The sequence below is a fragment of the Muntiacus reevesi genome, chromosome 3, assembly GCF_963930625.1.
Source record: "Muntiacus reevesi chromosome 3, mMunRee1.1, whole genome shotgun sequence".
NCBI classification, from domain to species: domain Eukaryota; kingdom Metazoa; phylum Chordata; class Mammalia; order Artiodactyla; family Cervidae; genus Muntiacus; species Muntiacus reevesi.
The window spans coordinates 211,028,304-211,048,840 of record NC_089251.1 but is presented as its reverse complement, the minus strand read 5'-3'; the positions used below and the strand labels follow the sequence as shown (position 1 = coordinate 211,048,840).

At 35.6% G+C, this 20,537-nt stretch overlaps 1 protein-coding gene across 1 annotated transcript in view; it reads left to right on the top strand.

Annotated features, from left to right (window-relative positions):
• The window catches only part of MCM6 (minichromosome maintenance complex component 6), a 34,657-nt gene that overhangs the window by 5,918 nt on the left and 8,202 nt on the right, over positions 1 to 20,537 (top strand). Inside the window, exons 3-13 of the mRNA XM_065931460.1 lie at positions 582 to 692; positions 1,720 to 1,969; positions 3,478 to 3,643; positions 3,916 to 4,061; positions 4,847 to 4,997; positions 7,278 to 7,419; positions 9,669 to 9,810; positions 10,523 to 10,630; positions 11,672 to 11,827; positions 13,622 to 13,750; positions 15,381 to 15,542. Coding sequence (XP_065787532.1) covers positions 582 to 692; positions 1,720 to 1,969; positions 3,478 to 3,643; positions 3,916 to 4,061; positions 4,847 to 4,997; positions 7,278 to 7,419; positions 9,669 to 9,810; positions 10,523 to 10,630; positions 11,672 to 11,827; positions 13,622 to 13,750; positions 15,381 to 15,542 — 1,663 coding nt within the window. The remainder of the gene's footprint in view (positions 1 to 581; positions 693 to 1,719; positions 1,970 to 3,477; positions 3,644 to 3,915; positions 4,062 to 4,846; positions 4,998 to 7,277; positions 7,420 to 9,668; positions 9,811 to 10,522; positions 10,631 to 11,671; positions 11,828 to 13,621; positions 13,751 to 15,380; positions 15,543 to 20,537) is intronic.

Sequence of the window (20,537 nt, the reverse complement as noted above, 5' to 3'; positions counted from 1 at the left end):
AGCTGGTCCTTCAGAGGACTTCCAGGTCCTACTGCGTAAGCCAAGCTACTGCAGCTGTTTAAAACTTAACTCAAGGGGACCTGCACACACCCACCTAACCAGTCAGGTGAAACGTTTCTGCCAACTTGCTCTCACATCAGTACATAGATTCCTTCCCTACCCTTATCCATTTCCTGTCAATCAAGAATGAAACCTGGAAGAATATACCAGGCCTTGACACCAAATGGGAGGCTGCTTTGCTATTAAGAGGTAGTACACTGCCCAGGTTCAAGAAGAGTAATCTTGGACAGAGGAGTGGTCTGTGGTGTGCATGCTAAATAATTATTTAAAAATAATAGATATCAAGGAATAGCACTTTATATTTGGTGTTTGTGTTGTCTTAGATGTATTTGTGGCGTAATAGAGTATTAAAGAGGTTCCTGGACCAGATAATAGAAGGGTCCTGCATAATTACATTCTAAAGCTTGGATGTAATCAGATGAAATTCCTTGGTTTCAGCTATTGGGAAGCATGAAAAAGAAAAGAGGGCTTGGTAAACCTCTTAAAGTTGTAAGTTGATTTTCTTCTTGTTTGCTTTTCAGAGTTTACCCTTACCTATGTCGAGCCTTGAAAACCTTTGTCAAAGACCGTAAAGAGATCCCTCTTGCCAAGGATTTTTATGTTGCGTTTCAAGACCTACCTACCAGACACAAGTAAGAAACTCTTTGAAAGGAAAAAGAATTCATTGAATAGTATAGCTGTCACTTGTCAGAAAGCTCAGAGGGTTGTAATCTTACATCTGTAAAGAGTTATACCCACTTATCCAGAACATTTAGTTTTGGAAAAATCTATATTTCCAGGGAAATGGAAAGGGAAGTAAGTTAGGTGAAGTCATTTCTAGGGATTATAATACTTTAGGACACCTTTTAAGGGATGTTTAGGGGAAAGCTTAATTTAGAGAGAAAATATGAAAATTGAGAGCAGTCACAAAAAGTAATGAATTGTCAAGAGCTTAAATAGCATAACTTTTAAACTGTTCTCCTCTTTAGCAATTATTTAAAGAATAAATTTATTGGAGGAAATGAAAATGATATTTTGAAAACTTTACTAAAATTACCTATAAAGTTATCAAGTTATTTACTGTAAAATGAGTTTCTGAAATAAAGTGTTTTCTAAACCTTCAAGTTCAAACAAGTTTTCCCCCATGACAACTGTACAATAAAAATGCTTATTTAGAAATGTAGGTCAGCAGAAAATATATTTGTGTGTGTGCTCTGTCACATAGTTGTGTCCAACTCTTTGTGATGCCATGGACTGTGGCCCACCAGGCTCCTCTGTCTGTGAGCTTTTTCCCAGCAAAAATACTGGAGTGGGTTGCCATTTCCTCCTCCAAAGGATCTTCCCAGTCCAGGGGTCACACGCACATCTCCTACATTGCATACAGAGTCTTTACCACTGCGCCATCTGGGAAGCCCCTGTTTTATAATTGCAATTGCATTTCTTTCATGTCCTTTACTTAGGGTTTTTTTTTTTATTCATTTATGTATTTTGTTGTGGATGCATGTACATTATACTTCAGGAATGGGCATGTTGACTAAATCAGTCTTTTAGGAGAGTCTAAAGAATACCTTGTCTCTTACTGTTTTAAGCATAAATTGTCTTTGAATATCCTCTCATTAAAAGTGAATATTTTTAGTTTGGAAATGAACATTTACTAATGCAGTATCTTTCTTTAAACAGAATTCGAGAGCTCACCTCATCCAGAATTGGTTTGCTTACTCGCATCAGTGGGCAGGTGGTACGAACTCACCCAGTTCACCCAGAGCTTGTGAGCGGAACTTTCCTGTGCTTGGACTGTCAGACAGTGATCAAGGATGTGGAACAGCAGTTCAAATACACACAACCAAACATCTGTCGAAATCCAGTTTGTGCCAACAGACGGAGATTCCTGCTGGATACAAATAAATCAAGATTTGTTGATTTTCAAAAGGTATTAATTCTGTTTAGATCAGATTCAGCCTATGCTAATAATTCACTTCTAGGCACTTGTAATTATTATTATAAGCTTAACTTAGGCAATATTGTAATTGCCTAAAGATCCGTAACTTACATAAAAACTGACTACAAGTTTAAGCTAAAAATTTGTCATGCAAATTTCAATTATCAGTATATAAATGTGTTCTAACTTTTAGTATCTTGGATTGGAAGCTCCTTCAGACAAATAAAAAAGCAGTAGCTTGTTATTAGTTATCACTATAAGTTAGAGTTATGGAAACTTTGAAGAAGTAGAGACTTGGTATAAGATTTGGAGATGGTGGTTAAGCAGGAGGAAGGCATAAGTAAAAGGACAGGTGAAAGTGGACACGCTTGTCAATAGCCATGGGGATTATCATGATTAAAGTAGAAGAACCAAATTGGAAATCATCTGAGAGATGATTTGATATGAGGCATGGAAGTGCTTGGATCCTCAAATTGAGAAGTTTGGACCTGTTTTGAAAAGCAAGGGGAATACGTTTTCAGATGTGTATTTTTCTTTGTTTCAGGAAGACTAATGGGACAACAGTGGTAGTATTTAACTAGAGACTAAAAGGCAGTTATGGTTACCTGGGCAAGAGATAGATGGTAGCAGTTAAGAATGAAGGGGCTAAGTCTCTTCAGGACTGAGTAACTCTGGAATATGAAAGGAGGAAAGAAAAGTTGCAGTAGCTCAAGCACTAGGAGAATGAGTACCAGACTAAAATAAATAATATTAAATTCAACTTTTAGTCTTTACTTAGTTTTCTTGTATTATTTTGATACTTGGTTAGTAAGAAGCCTATACTCTACCCACAACTTTGGGTGAGAGATGCTTTGTGTCTGATAAAGAACTTGATATAAAAACCAAATACCAAAATATGAATTTAGGTTGTGGGGGGGAACAGCTGTAATAAAGGACATTCTTGACAATTGGGGAAATACGAAAGTGGACTGGATAATAGAAGACATGGAATTAAATACTTCTTGATGTGATTGATGGCATTGTGGTTACATAGGAGATTGTCTTTATTCTTAGGAAATGAGTGCTTTAATGTTTAGGGGTAAAATATCTTGATTTTTGCAACTTCTTTCAAATAATATAGTAAACATGTGTATCTTAAGTAATGTTAACAGTTGCACTGAGGTGGAGGGTATAATAGATGTGAAACTTTTCATAAAATTTCCCTGACAATTTAGAGAAGGATGGGACCCAAAGCACAAAGTAAATTTCAACAAAGAGAACAAAATATGTATTCTTTAATGAGAGTAAAAGTGAAGTTGCAGTTTTTAAATAGATGTAATATCTTACCAAATTAAAAAGAGTTTTATGGTAGAGAATTTTTAAGATGAACGTTGGCACATGTCAAAAGTCTGCCAACTGGTAAGATAATTTAGGATATATCAATATTTGTGCATTTAATTAAGATCTCATGGCACTTGAAAGAGATCTCATCCTTGACCATTTATTTGTCTCTGTTATAGGTTCGTATTCAAGAGACTCAAGCTGAGCTTCCTCGAGGGAGTATCCCCCGTAGTTTAGAAGTGATCTTGAGGGCTGAAGCTGTGGAGTCAGCTCAAGCTGGTGACAAATGTGACTTTACAGGGACGCTGATTGTTGTGCCTGACGTGTCTAAGCTTAGCACACCAGGTCAGTAATCTGTGGCTCCAGTTTAACAAATTCTCAGTTATTGCAGAACATCTAGCTTCTTGCCTCTTCCTTATTTTTGGCTACCAATCAGAGGGGGCAAGGAACTATAATGATAACAAAGACTAATTGGTTTTGCTACAGAACCTACTGTTCTGAAAATTTCAAAGCCGAAATGAAATTTTTAGATTTTTAGGTTTCATCTATCTGGCAATTTTGATTATCAGTACCTTCAGTATTTGAGCTATGAAACAACCTATCATTTAATGTTTCAGGAGCACGTGCAGAAACTGATTCCCGTGTCAGTGGTGTTGATGGATATGAGACAGAAGGTGTTCGAGGTCTCCGGGCCCTTGGTGTTAGAGACCTTTCTTACAGGCTGGTCTTTCTTGCCTGCTGTGTTGCACCAACCAACCCAAGGGTGAGTGTCTTAGTAGAATGGCAAAGCTTAAGAAAGACATTACCTGAGGCTGCCGCAAATTCAGTGTTAAAGACAAGTGTTTGGGTTGAGATTTGCTGTTTAGTTCTAAAACCAGATTTTTTCATGCCTTGTCTTCCTGACCTTAAGGAAAATTCTTACTTATTTTTGTGTGTTAAAGTTCAGTGCTTTAAGCGCATTGGTGCTATATTACTAATGGTGGTTTTTCTGGAGGTGGGGGTGGTCTTGTTAGTTTTTTAATTGTTAACGGTTCCTCTGTCATATTCCTTGAGAAAGTACAAATAGAAAAATTTCATAATCTGGGAAATAGCTTATAAGTTACTCTTCCTGAGAGTGATTGACCCCTGGTATTATAGTTGTTGAGAACTTTATTTTGTTTGCAGGATGGGAAAGCAGTGAGAAAAAGTTTGGGAAATAGTCCAGTGTTGGGAAATGAGGAGTGAACATAATATTCTGTGCATTCTCGTCTTCATAACAGTGATTACCATTTTATTACGGCTCATCTCCTGAGCATCTGGATTCATTTAGATAGCAATGCAAAACAATGGTGGTAGCTTTTTTTGTTATTTTTAAATCACCGGACAAATGACAAGCTCTTTGGAATCTTGGTTAACTTAGGCCATACTGCTTAATTTTTTTTAAAAACCTTTACAGTCAACAGATTTTGGCCTCCCAGGATGTATTTTGTTTGTGGTGATGTTTCTTCTCTTTCACATTATTTAGACTATTTTTATACTACTATTTTTTTCCTGTCTTCTCCCCCTCAGTTTGGAGGAAAAGAGCTCCGAGATGAGGAACAGACAGCTGAGAGCATTAAGAACCAAATGACTGTGAAGGAGTGGGAGAAAGTGTTTGAAATGAGTCAAGATAAAAATCTGTACCACAATCTTTGTACAAGCCTGTTCCCTACTATACATGGTAAGAAGTCTATCTGTGAAATAAGCTTGAAGTCAAAGTACTGTTTGTAAAACAGCAACATTTAGCTTCTTAAAATACATAAATCAGATGTTAAAAGGTTTTTAGTGGGTTTAGAAGGGATTTTAAAACGTCATTTATTAAAGGACAGATATTACATGATTCCAGTTAAAATGAGATACTTAAAATAGGTAAATTCATAGAGAGAGAAAGTTGAAAAAGATTACCTTCTGAGGAGAGAAATAGGGACTTGTTTAATGGATAGAATTTGTGTTTGGGCTAATGAAAAGTCCTAGAAGTGAATGGGTGATGGTTGTAAAAGATAGTGAATGTACTTAATTCCACTGAACCCCTTAAAAGTGGTTGCAGTGGTTAATTTTATGTTGTGTGTATTTTGCCAGTTTTCTTTTGAAAAAAGAAAGTCATTTAGTCTTCTTTTTCGGACTTTAGGACAGAATTGCACGCAAGTGTATTCTGATATGCCAGATTAATATCCTGATCTCTTTTTTCTTGTTAGTTTTCACCATGGGAAGAGATTTCTTTCTTTTTCTTTTTTTGGTTATATGTACTGTGCCTAAGCCTGGCGTGCTGCAGTTCACGGGGTCACAAAGAGTTAGACACAGCTTAGTGACTGAACAACAACTATGCCTATGCCTTGTGGTTTCTACTTTCACACTTTCTTAGCTCTTGGTTACTAGCTGCTCACTATCATTAAATCCCCTTGCACATTGAAGGATATGACTAACTTTTCAGGTCTCATGCTTTATTTTTTTTTTCCATCCCTCCATATTCAGTTGAAGTAATGGCAAGAGTTAATGAGATTATGGTTATTTGTCTTAGATATGTAGTTTTAATCATTGAAAATTAACCTTTTTTTCTGCTTAAATATTTGGTCAGTGAAATTGAACTGAAATCCTTAATGTTAATAATCCTTTGTGGGTTTTAGAGTATCCTACCTTACAATGAGTAGGTATCAAATTTTTACACTGTTCCATTCTCCCACCATAAGTTAATCTATTGCTACTAACAAATTACCCCAAACTTAATGGCTTAAACAGCAAACATTATCTCATATAGTCTGTCGGTCAGGAATTTGAGAGAGACTTAGCTCTGTGGTCTTGGTCAGTCTTTGTAGATTTTGTAGCCAAGATGTCACCTAGGGCTGTAGTCATCTGAAGACTTGACTTATCTGGAGGATCCACTTACAAGGATCCACTCACTGCTTATCTGTCAGTGCTTGTTGTTAGCTGGAAGCCTCAGTTCCTTTCCACGTGAATCTTCACTGGACTATTCCGGTGTCCTCATAGCACAGCAGCTGGCTTCCTTCAGAGCATGCAGTCCAAGAGAGCAGAGCAAGGAGGAAGCAAAATGCGTCTCAGGACCTAGTGCTGAAAATTATACCCCTTCACTTCCACCATATGCTATTTGTGGGTACCAAGTTACTAAGCCCAGCCACACTTACGGAGAGGGGAATTTTCAGCTCCATCTAGAAATGAGGATTATCAGATAATTTGTGGGCTATTTTAAACTACCACACCTCCAACGCATTTGTTTCATACAGGTTATAAATCAGAAATTTTGTTTTTGGGATGGATTTTAAATTTTCTGCTTCTAAGGAGTGCTTTGTGTACATGTGCCAGCATTTCATTGATGGCATTCACAGAAAGTCGTAATAATTAAGACAGAAGAATGTTTCTTCCAATATCACATTTCTAAAATTTGGTGTTGTGTGTTTTTTTTTTAATTGTTCATTTCCGTCATGCATTTAAAAACAGTTCTTAGAAGCAGCTGTAGGTCACATTCAGCATCTTGCCTAATCCATATCAGTTCAGTTAGCTTGTATTTATATTCAACATGGGTCACTATTCCTTATACAAAAGAGGTAAGTCATGGACCATTTCCTGAAACTCTTGATAGAGATGTATAACCTGCAGTCGGAAAGAACTAACAAATATGGTAGGCTGTAGTGGACATAGTTCATTTGTGGGGAGAGGTATTTGAGGACTGTGACATAGAGAAAGACGTTGTGTAGGAAGCAGGACTTACAGACAAGGAAAGACTCTTAGATTGGTGAGCATCAGCATCTGTTTCAGGTGGAGGTATTAGTACAGTGATTAGGTGACTTTGCATTCATAGGACGAGAACCAGGATCAAGGTGAGAAACCAGATAGTCTTAGCTTTGCTTCAGCTGCCTTTGCTCTTTTGGTTGGTAAACATCCCTTTGTAGTGTCCTGTGAAATTGTTTAAACTCATGTTGAAAAATACCTTGGGTTTTTATTTCAGGTAATGATGAAGTAAAACGGGGTGTCTTGCTGATGCTCTTTGGTGGTGTCCCAAAGACAACAGGGGAAGGGACCTCTCTTCGAGGGGATATAAATGTTTGCATTGTTGGTGACCCAAGTACAGCTAAGAGCCAGTTTCTCAAGTAAGTGCTTGCCTGAGATAGTACAACAAAGAAAATAATACGCATAGTTGCAAGCTTTCAAAAACTCTCTTAGGTTAAAGTACACCTTAATTCGTTAAGGAGAATGTAGCAACATTTTACAGATTTTGGAGTAAGTAAAAATTGTAATTACATTCCCACACAGAATTCTTTTAATCTTTGTATTAAACTCTTTGAATGTATGAATATATATATATATCTCCATGGTTATAAGTCACAGCATGCATATTTTTAATTTTAATTAATACCTTAAATACTTTTCAGTGTTTCTCTGTTTTCACAATGGTTTTTTGTTGGCATATTATAGCTTAAAAGATAATTCCCCTACCCTGATATTAGACAATTGAACTGAGTAACTTATTTTAATGATCAAATACAGTGAACATCTTAATGTGTACAAGTTTTTATTTTATTATTTTCCTTTGGGTAAATTCCTAGGCATAGGATTGCTGAGGTTAAGAATACAAATGTCTTCACGGTTCTTATACAGGACACAATTTCCAAAAACAGTGTGATAAAGATGAGGCATTTTATGCTGAACTTACCAGTATGAAGTTAGCAATTTCTGCTAATTTTTATTAATTTTTTTTCCTGCTAATTTTTAAAAGCTATAAGTACTTGCTTACTTACACACTTTTAAGAAACTTACAGGTCAAGATAATGGCAGCCAGTTTTTGAGCACCTCTTGTGTTCTTGGTGCTGTGTGTGTCTCTGTATGTGTGTGTATGTGTATTATGTCATATCCTACCAGCATTCAGACAGGCATATAATATTCTCTTTTTTTCCAGGGAGGCAAACAAAACTCTGAGTCTCAGTAAATTGTCTAACTCCTTAGAGCTGACAGGTGGCTCTAAGCCATGAATATTAGAATTCAGCCTTTGATTGCAAAGCATGTGCTCTTCATACTGTATCAAGCTGCCTTTCCTTTATTTGGGAAATTTTTAACATGGCAGTGTTCTAGAACATAAAATTTTTAGCAGGAGCTTTAAAATTAAATATTATTTCCTTCAAGTATATCATGGACTGAATTCTAGATTTGAAGATAATAGTCCTGTGTTAAATGAATTCTCTTTATTTTTCTTCATCTCTGTTGCTCCTGCCTCCCATCTCCCCATCACCATCACAAAAGATGTACTAGTGTTGCCTCTGATCTGTATTGTATTGTACCTGATTATATTTGCTTTTTAACAATATTAAGTCTTTTGATCCATGAACATGGGTTATCTTTCCATTTATTTAGGTCATCTTTAATTTCAGTAATGCTTTGTAGTTTTCAGTGTATATGCTTGTGCTTCTTTTATTAAATTTATTCCTAAGTATTTTATTCTTTATGATGCTAATATAAATGGAACTGTTTTCTTAGATTCATTTTTGGGTTGTTGCAAGTGTGTGGAAATACAACTATTGGTCTTTTATCTTGCAACATGAACAAACTGATTTATTCTTTTTTTTTTTTGTGGACTTATTAGTTGTGTTTTAGTGGATCTAACTTGTCTGCAAGATCATGTTAAATGCAAATAGTGATAGTTCTTTTTTCTTTCAAATCTGGGTACCTTTTTCTTTTTCTTGTCTAATTGCCCTGGCTGAATCTTTCAGTGTAATGTTGAATAGAAGTGGCAGGAATAGACCCCTAAGTCTTATTCCTGTTCTTAGGGGAAAAGCATTCAGTCTTTTACTAGTAAGTATGATGTTAGCTGTGGGTTTTCATAGATACCCTTAGCAGATTGAGGAAAAGCCTCTTCTAATTAGTTGAGTTTTTGTCATGAAAGGGTATTAGATTTTTTCACATTTTTTGCATCTGTTATAATGCTTCTTATCTTTTTAAATATGGCATATTATTGTTTCTTAGTTGTTAAACCAACCTTACCTTTTTGGAATAAATTTCACATCTGTTTTATTTTTGTTGTTGTTATTTGTGGGTTTCTTTTTGTTTGTTTTCATTTTTTTAAGTGCAAGGTCTTCTAATAGATTACTGGTGCCAAACTGTTAATTAATGTTTTTGTCGTGCATGAATTTCATCTTCCTTTGACAGGAATGGATTTAGCCTATTCAGAAGACCAAAGGAGAAAAGACTTTCTATTTGGTCTATGGCATATATCTTTATTGCATTTTTTTAATGCCTTTTCTGTATGTTCTCTTAAATTCTTACTTGATGTAAACTGTATCAAGCTGATAATCCTGAAAAGGATGCTTTGTAATCATATATTAATGAATATGATAACCTTGAACAGGCACGTAGAGGAATTCAGTCCCAGAGCTGTCTACACCAGTGGCAAAGCGTCCAGTGCTGCTGGCTTAACGGCAGCTGTTGTGAGAGATGAAGAATCTCATGAGTTTGTCATTGAGGCTGGAGCCTTGATGCTGGCCGATAATGTAAGAACATTTTACCTGATTAGATACAAAGAAATCAGAATACCCCCTTCCCTATCAATAAAGAAAGACCTATAAGTTTCTATTAAGGTGTTCTTTTTCAAGAAAAAATAAAATACTTTTAGTGAATAATTTATGGTTTTATTAATCTAGAAATTGGGATTATCATCATTAGTCAACACTTCCTGAACTTCTGTAGACTATATTGCCTGCCCTGAGGTTGTTTGCTATGACTAGTATGTCTCAGCACTTTTTCCTTTCTAGACTGTGATACATCTGTGAGTATATCTGTTGCATTTTGCATGTATTTGTCATAGATCAGTTAGATCTGTAAATGCATGTAAATTGTAGCTGTATATACTTAGAAATATTATGTTGCAACTTCATCCTTCACTTTGAACCTAAAATTAACACTGAGGTGATGCAGAATGTTTTGACCCTGAGATTTACACAACATTTTGATGTTGAATAAAAGTGCAATAAGTAACTGCCTGTTTTTAGTTTTACCCTTAGTATAAAGGGCAAACTAAAGTTTAAAATGAGTTGTAAGTTGTATGGTTCCCTTGGGGATCTTATACTGTCTTACTCTAGTAGAGGGAATTGGAATTGCTTACTTACCTTAGTTGTTTAAAGTCACTATGGTAGCAAACTTTGAGTTTCCTTGCTGTTTGACATCGGAAAGGAAGTTTCTTATACCAGACTTGTTTGATTACAGGGTGTATGTTGTATTGATGAATTTGATAAGATGGATGTGCGGGATCAGGTTGCTATTCATGAAGCTATGGAACAGCAAACCATCTCTATCACCAAAGCAGGAGTGAAGGTATGTGTGTCCACTTCTGTTCCACTCCATCATGCCTTAGCCTTGTAGACTTCTGTAGCTCTGGAGATGATCACTTAGATAAAATGCATTAATTGCTTTAACATGAAATGCTGTTAATGGAAATGGAAAATACAGCCCTGAGGATTAATCCAAATTACAGGTGTTGGGGGCATAGCTCAGGGGTAGAGCACTCGACTACAGATTACAGGTGCTGTTAAAGGTACTGTGAAAATTAGTTGTTATGACACAAAGTAAAGGAAGTAATGGTGACATTTTTAGCTCTTTCAGAATTTCCTCAAAGCTTCTCTGTAGTCTTTGCCACAGTGTGCTTCCAATTGTAGCAGAAATAAAGTTGACAAATCATTTAAATGGAAATAATAAGTACAATATTATAATTATCATTAGAGAGAAATAAATCTTTAAAAATAAAAGTAATACATTCAAATAGTTAAGAAAAATGTAAGAGGTAAATATAAATTAAAAAGAGAAATCTCCTCCTCCCAGCACCAGTAGATACTCAGAAATGTCTGCTGAGTTTATGTCCCTTTTAGGAATATTTTATCATAAATAAGCATAATGCACATAAAGTTTTATTCCTTGCTCATTTAACTTTATAATTTTATTTTGATAGTCTTTCTATACCAGTATATATTAGATCCACTTTAGTTTTTCATTACTCCATGATTTTCACTTGTATATACCCCAGTTTGACTCATTAGGCTCTTATAAAAAAGAATGATGTTCAGGTCATTTCCAGCCTTTTGTATTACAAACATTGTAATCATTGTATGCCTCTTCCTATATCTGACTGCAAGATGAATTCTTAGTAAGAAATTGCTGACTTAAAGGGTATACACATCATACCAGCAACATCGTATGGGAATATCTGTTGCTGTATCAGACTTTGATTTCAATGATTTAGTAGGTGAAAGATGATATCTTATTATTTGGGGTTTTGTTAATTATGAATGAGGTTGAGGTTTGTCGTATGCCGTTCCAGTTGTCTTTAAACCTGTCATGATTTTTTCCTTTTGTGGTCAGGCTACTCTGAATGCCAGGACGTCCATTTTGGCAGCAGCGAACCCCATCAGTGGACACTATGACAGATCAAAATCGTTGAAACAGAATATAAATTTGTCAGCTCCTATCATGTCCCGATTTGATCTCTTCTTTATACTTGTGGACGAATGTAATGAGGTAACTACACGAGCTGTCCCTCTGAGCTCCCTTTATTATCTCCAGTTTGAGTAATTGATTGAGACAAGCCTGGAAGATGTACTCATGAAGAATTGGTGCATGTGTTGGCACTGACCTCTCATATATCTGAGTGGCACAGGATTAGATAGGTTTATTAAGCAACTCAAAATCACTTAAATGATGGTTCTGCTTAATTGTGTTAAGGAATATCAAGTTTGTTTTGTTATTGCTTTTTGATTCTAAAAAAAAAAACAAACCATAGTTCTTAACCTTACCCTTTAAGATTTTTATTAGATTTTTGCTTTTGTTTTTTCATTAAGGTTGAAAAGAATTCAGATACCAAACAACTTTCCTTTTTTCCCGAAAATAATGAGTCATTTGTCTCCCTATATCTTCCTGTCAAATTACTGCATGTGTCACTTTTTTTTCTAATTATGTAGCAGTTTTAAGATTGAATGTAAAATTGTGGATTTACTTACATTCTAACATGTTAGTATTAGAGTTGAAAGAAAGTGAAAGTCACTCAGTCGTGTCCAACTCTTTGTGACTCATGGACTGTTCAGTCCATGGAATTCTCTAGGGCGCAATACTGGAGTGAGTAGCCTTTCCCTTCTCTAGGGGATCTTCCCAACCCAGGAATTGAACCCAGGTCTCCTGCATTGCAGACTGATTCTTTACCAGCTGAGCCACAAGGGAAGCCTAGTATTAGAGTTACTTAGACTTAAATATTTAACAACATTGCACATCTCAAATGTATGCAGAACTGCAAAATGACCTTAGAAGGTAATATTGTACTGTACTTTTAATTACTGAGCATGGAGAGACTACATTACTTTAGGCAGAATACATAACTCTTGCTTACAGTAAAGTTTTAAATTTATCTAAATAAAATTTGCCTTCCAATAATGTGAATGTCAGAGGGTTTTCATGTTTTATCTTTGGGTTTGGTTCTTTTCCTTCACAAATCTATATAAAATGTTTAACCCAGTCCCCATTGTTGGGCATTGACTGATTTTCATATATTTATGTCTCTACATAATTTATTAATTTAACTTTTTAATTGGAAATAATTTCAAACTTACAGAAAAGTTGCAGGAAATACAATAATGCATATGTACCCATGTACCCTTTATTCAGTTCACATAAGTTTTTGCCGTATTTGCTTTACCATTTGCTCTGTATATCTCTACATTTTTTTCTGTACCATTTGAGAGTAAATTATGTATTTTTAGTATGATTTTATTCAATGTTAGTAACAGTTTTATGGTGACTATCTTCATATATTCATAAGCAGCAGCATGATATAGTGGCTAGGAGGACGTATTCTGAAACTAGACTCTTCAAATCCTTGCTCAGTTACTAACGGTGATGTTGGACAAGTTACTTAATTTTTTCAGACCTCAATTTACTTATCTGTAAAGTGGGGTAATGTTATCTACCTTATTAGGTCTTTGTGAGGATTGTATGAATTAATGCTTATCGACAACACTTAAGGCAGTAAAGCCTGGCATTTACTGACGGCCCTAGAACTCTTATTTCTGTCAGATTAATTAAGTCAGTTAATTTCTTCAGGAATAGTCTTACTTAGAGTAAGGCACAGCTATACATTTAAGCATTTGATTTTGGATGAAACTGGTATTAAACTTTCCTCAGAAACTTGAACCCATTAATACATCTTATGGTGGCATATTAAAGCTTGAGATTATCATGCTACAAATAATTTCTTAATGCCTGGGATAGTCTGGAGTAGATGTTATTATAACTGATCAAAGTGATTTTCTTGTTTGGAATTAGGTTACAGATTATGCTATTGCCAGGCGAATAGTAGACTTGCATTCAAGAATTGAGGATTCCATTGATCGTGTGTATTCCCTTGATGATATCAGGAGGTATCTTCTTTTTGCAAGACAGTTTAAACCCAAGGTAACCTGCCCTTTTGTACTGTATTCAGGCATGATGAGTATGTGGCATTTAAAGAGATGCCTTACTTGGAAATTAACTTAACTGGATTTGAGGATTTTTTATGGTTGGTTGGTTGGCTTGGTCTGGGGATTTGTTTTGGCTTTTTTTTTTTTTTTTTTGGATAACAGTTTATTTCTTCAGTGAGACTTGAGAAAAAGGAATGTTTTAAAAGTCTGAAATACTCCTTTTCTTCTACTTACTAGGTGCTAATAAAAAGGTTTTTATGAGTGAAGAGTTTTGAATAACCAAACAAACTAGACTATCCTTTTATTTTGATCATTATTCCTAAGAATCTTAAAACTGTATACTTAAATCAGTAGTATACAGATGCTCTTGAATCTTCCTTTGAGGAAAAACTTGGATTCCTCTAGTTCACTGTAATGAACATAAATAACTATCTTACAGTAACTGATGTAGATCTTTGGATTAAATCTGCACTGGATTCAGGATGCTCACTTGGACGTTTATTTTTGTTTGTTTGTTGTTGTTATTTTTTAATTTATTTATTTTAATTGGAGGCTAATTACTACAATATTGTAGTGGTTTTTGCCATACATTGACATGAATCAGCCATGGGTGTACATGTGTCCCCATCCTGAACCCCCCTCCCACCAACATTTAAAAAAAAAAAAAAAAAAACCTCCATAATGCGTATGTTGTTTGGCATTTTCCTAAAATAGAATATAGAAAAAATTTTCATTTGATTCTTGTTGAAGTGTCTACACTATTTCTGGCTTGACTTTTGGGAGTTATGCTTAGATTTTAATTATCACCTTCACTTGATCATCCATAATATCAGAATTGACTCTCACTGTCCCAAGGGTAGAATATCACTTTTGTTTGCAGAAGCATTTGTTCTCATGAACAAATAAAAAGGTTTACTGAAATAGCTGCTAAGTATATCCCAAGTGGATACCTGAAATCACAGGTAGTACCACACCCTATATATACTGTTTTTTCCTATAAGTTAGCACAATAAGAGAATATCTGAATTGCCAGCATCACTACTCCTGCGCTTGGGAAGCATTATTAAGTAAAAAAGGATTACTTGAACATAGACACTGTGTTACCCTAACAGTTGACCTGACAACTGAGTTTGTTACTAACTGACTAATAAGCAAGTGCCATATACACTGTGGATACTCCGGATAAAGGGATGATTCACATCTTGGGTGGGACATTGGACAGTTGCTAAGATTTCATGACACTACTCAGAACAGCACACAATTTAAAACATGAATTGTTTTGGTCTGAAATTTTCTATTCAATATTTTTAGACTACAGTTGACCATAGGTAATTGAAACAACAGAATGTGGAGAAGCCACAGAGTGGGGAGGACTATTACATACATACTGAAATACTAACTCTGCTGTCTTCCTATTCGTAAAATTAGTGCATGGAATTCATAGTCCTCCTTCGTATTAGTTTCTTTTGAAAGGTATTTCAGTACTAATTTCTTGTCATTGGTTTCAAAGTCTTGACCCTCTCAGTTCCCCCAGAGTATCTCCATCTGGGAAGCTTTTAACCTTCATGTTTAATGCAGCTTCCATTAAGTAGAAATGCTCTGACTTCATTGATGTTCTGAAACAGATTTCTAAAGAGTCAGAGGACTTCATTGTGGAACAGTATAAACGCCTCCGCCAGAGGGATGGTTCTGGGGTAACCAAGTCTTCATGGAGGATTACAGTGCGACAGCTTGAGAGCATGATCCGTCTCTCTGAAGCAATGGCTCGGATGCACTGCTGTGATGAGGTATCAAATTCACTTTAACATAATGGGAAAGAGAAATTGACATTTGGCTTTAAGTGTTTTTATCTTTGGTATAGAACATACTAGCATTCACTGCAGATTTATTTTTATGTAACTGTTGAGTTCTCATAGGATACATGACTTCTGACCCTGGGGGCTTTCCCTTAAAGAAGGTTGGTGTCAAGCATTTATTGAATGTAGTAGTTAGATTAATGAGATAATCATGACATAGATTATAGAGTACAAATAGAGGTGAGTTCAAGATTAGTGCCATTCGTTCAAGAAAGATTTAACCTTATGATGTTTATTTTATTTTATTCATTTATTTATTTTTTAAACCTTACGATGTTTAATCCTTACCATTTAAACCTTACGGTATGCCAGGCTTCTAGGCATAGGATACAAATGTGATAATGTCGCCCCCAGTCACCTAAGAAGGGAATTTTCCTCCTTAGTTTTGTATAATGTGTGGATATTAAATTGTTCTTTGAGCCTGGGTTTTATAGGTACATGTCAGTGGGTATTTAGGGAGTAAATGGGGAGCAGTATGGAAGGATATTCACACCCTTATCTATGCTTCATGCAAACCAGCCCTGCTTTATATAACTTTATATTTTTAAACAGTGTAAGATTTTGTTTGAGGAAAGAATTTGGCTATTTTTCTTAAAATAATATGATTGAGGTATAATTCATGGGAGAGACTGTACAGCTCTGACTTATACACCCTTATGGCCACCCAGCTCAGAATATAGATTTACAACGTCTTAGGAAGCTCACCTACACCCTTCCCCAGAAGTAAGCACTGTAGTGACTTCATTCACATTTTTGTCCCATAAATTTCATTTCTCAGGTGTGTGTTTAATTTTTCAAATTCTCTTCAATAGCGCTTTACTGTTTACAAAATACTTTGACACTGTCTTACTTGTTCTTTGAGTCTTCTGACATTTAATGGACATCTTTGTAGGTTAAGAGATGAATAAAAGAGCCGCTGTCTTCCATTGTTGAAAATTTGGTGGGAGAAGACATTAGTTTAATTAAATATGTGAAATATGAGAGAGATTATTATGGTAGAGTGTCATCAGCAGAGAGTATAGAGATCAATGAATTCTTTACTAAGGAAAGTGGAGGGTTTGGGGAGACGCCAACATTTGAACTGGATCACTGAAGGAATTTTGATATGCATTTTTAGAGTGAAAGGAGGAAAGTTTAGCAAGAATGTAGTGGAATCTGCAGAGAAAGAATAGGTCATGGTGGAGGGGAATTCTTAAAAACTTTGCTAACGTTTGTACCATTTTTTCCATTGTAATGTTTCCTAAAATGAGTGTCATAGAACTGACGAGTCTTGGAGAATTTGTTAGGTTTTTCTTTCTTTTTTTTTTGGTTTTTTTAGTAGCTAGCAAATTCACATGATATGAAAATAAATATGCATATATATACAGAAATACATTTCCTGAATAAAATTGAGTGTTTTTGCATATATTTAAAAGCCATTTCTACTTCCTTTTATTTTATGATCGTATTCTTTGTTCATTTTTACTTACTTTATTATAAAGGCCTGCCCTAGTCTAAGATTATTAAAGAGTTCTCTCAGGATTTCCTCAAGCACTTAGATGGTTTCATTGTTTGTATTTAAATCATTCGAACATTTGGTATTTATTCTGCTGTAGGAGGTAAGCTATGAATTAGTTGATTCTTTTACGGCTAGTTTCCTAGTTCCAACACCATTTACTGAACAATCTATCTTTTCCACACTGGTTTGGTATGCTTTTATTTTATATTAAATTCTTGTGCCTATTAAAGTCTCCTTCTGAATTCTTTTTTTCTGTTGCTTTGGTCTTTCAACCTTTTTTTGCATTAGTGCCACAATATTTTACTCAATGGGGTTTTATATTTTAAATGTACAGCTAGTTCCACTGCACTGGCATTGTTCTTTTTCGGCGGTTGTGAATTTAATGATCGGTGGCTTAGGTTTTTTGTTGGGTTTTTTTTTTTGTTTTTTGTTTTTTTTAATTACTGATATTCACTAAGAGGAAAGCATCCTAGGAACTTGTTTGAAAAACCCGGGAATTTCCCCTTCTCTGCCCCTCCTTTACCCTCCCTGCCGTTGGCTATCTGTTTTACATATGGTAATATAAGTTTCCTTGTCAGTCTTCCATGCATCTCACCCTCTCCTTCCTCCCCTGCCCTCCATGTCCATTATCTCTGTTCTCTATGCCTATGTCTCCACTGATGCACTGCAAATAACTTTCTCAGTACCATCTTTCTAGATTCCATATATATGCTTTAGTATAGGAGGTTTATCTTTCTCTTTCTGTATACTAGGCTCTAGGTTCATCCACCTCATTAGAACTGACTCGAATGCATTCCTTTTTATGTCTGAGTAATATTGTGTTGTGTGTATGGAATACACAGCTTCTTTAAAATCTGGGAACTTTTGAAGAAAGCACTAACCATTCTGTCTCTAGACTGCTGTTCTCACCTATAGATTCTGGACTTGAGCTGCAATACTTCCAGCCTCCAGCCACCTCTGCTCACTTCAGACTGGCCCCTACAATCCTAATTGGCAAGAACCAATTCCTTAATACCTATCCTGTTGCTCCTGTTTCTCCTGAAGTCAGTGCGTTTTGTATACTGACAAACTCCTTGGTTTGTCTGAAGACAAGGGGAGAGTCTGTCAGCCATCAAGGACTCTCTGTTGAGTCCTGAAAGGGGTTTTTCCTCCAGTTGCCTGGCTTGTTCCTTTACTTGTACTGCTAAATGTATGAAGCTAGGTAATTATACCACACCTTAGATTTTCTCTAACTGTTGAATATATTGTGTCGTAATGAAATGCATTATACCCTTAAAGCTGTCTATTCATTTATCTTTGTTTTAAAAAATCTGAACATAGGGCCAACATATACTTCAGCTCAGTGTTTGATACTCAGTGTTTAGTACTTTTATACTAAAATAAAAATAGTATATCCCCTAAATTATAAATAATTGAGAGCATGTTAAATTTGTTAATAAGAAGAACTGACATCTCTATGATGATTTTTCCTATCTAAGAAAACATGATAGCAATTAGAATCTAGACTGTGCCACTAAAAATTGCGGCTGTTTGAAACAGAAATAGTTATTTTTTTGCTTATGCTTCATGTTCATTTATGTTAGCCAGAGGCTTTCTTCTCCACATTGCTCAGAAATTCAGGCTGACATAAGTCTCTTTGTTGACATATACTTCCATGATTATAGAAGATAGAAGAAAAGGTGAATCAAACATTGCTTCTTAACCTTCTATCTAGAAATGACATGGCATTGCTACTCAAATTTCATTGGTCAGAGGAATTAACACGGCCATGCCTAAGTTCAAGTGGTTAAAGAAATGCTCTCCTATCAGGGGGCTAGAATGAGAAAAGCAAACATTTGTGAACAGTTCTGATGATTCATTCATTATCTTTCCACTTAAGTCTTTTGTTGTTTCACTTAATGACTTTTAAAGTTTTCTTCCTATGATTTTTGCATGTTTATTGTTGAATTTATTTCTTGATATTTTGGGTTTTTTTCTTGGTATTGAAGGCAGACTTTTTTCCATTTTATATTCTGACTGGTGGTTACTTGTATATATCAACTGTTGGTTTCTGTATGCTAGTTTTATACTATATGAAACCTTTAGTTTCTTTTTCAGCCAAGTCTATTGATTTTCCAGATTTTCATTCTTTTTTCAAATGATAAATGGTTCTAGTCTTACTGAAAAACTAAACTTAAATCTTTTCCCATATTCTCTACTAATTTACTTTTGCTTTTGCTATTGCAATATAATGTCTAATGATTATGAAATTGGACATTTTTTTTTCTTGTTCTTAGTTGGCTCTGTGGCTGAAATATGTTTTTTTCAATAAGAACTATACATTTATTATTCATATCTTGAATATTGCTGTCAGGAAGATTGTTTTGTTTTTTGCCCAGTGTCTTTTTAGTGTTGTTTGTGTGCTTAGTCATTCAGTTGTGTCCAACTCTTTGCAACCCCATGAACTATCACCCACCAGGCTCCTCTGTCCATGGGGATTCTCCAGACAAGAATACTGGAGTGGGTTGCCATGCCCTCCTCCAGGGGATCTTCCCAACCCAGGGATCAAAACCAGGTTCCCCACATTGCAGGTGGTTTCTTTACTGTCTCAGTCACCAGGAAAGCCCTTTAGTGTATATGAGTTAATTTGATTTTTTTCTCCTGGATCTATTAAAATAAAAATAAATTTACTAATAACAAGGCTTCCTGGAATAAATCCCACTCTTTTAATGCATTTGGCTTTTGCTTGCTGTTACTTAGAATTTTTAAACAGTACTCACAAAAAACCATGGTTGTTATTTCATTTAAATTTTTTGAAATTTTCCCCATTGTTTCTCTATCCTAGAGTGGTTTTCACTTGCACTGAAATGATCTGCCCGGGAATTCCCTGGCAGTCCAGTGGTTAGGGTGCTGCTGCATCTCCACTGCAGGGGGCGCAGGCTCAGCCCCTGGTCAGGCAGCCGAGGTCCTGCATGCTGCGTGATACTGCCATAGATAAAATGAAATAAAAACCTGCTTCTACTGATAAGAATTCTCAAGTAAAACTCTCTTGAGTCTAGTATATAAAATTTCTTGTTTGGATTTTCTCTCTCTCTTAGGTCAGTTTTGGGTGAGCTATATTTTCCTGAAAAAGTATCCATTCCTAAGAGTTTGCAGAGTTTAGTAATATCCAGTTAGAATGTGTTTTTTTGGTTGCTTGTTTCAGTACTACATTGTGATTAGACAGTTTCTCATTTAGTTTCTAGGATGCTTTCTTTGTAGCCCAATGTCCATTTTTGTTTGTTTGTTTTCTTTTGGGCTGGTGGGTCTGTTTCTCTAGTTACAGCAAGTGGGGGCTACTCCTTGTCCTGCACAGGCTTCTCATTGCTGTGGCTTCTCCTGTTGCGGAACACAGGCCCCTTGCACGTGGGCCTCAGTAGTTGCAGCACGCAGTCTTGAGTAGTTGTGGC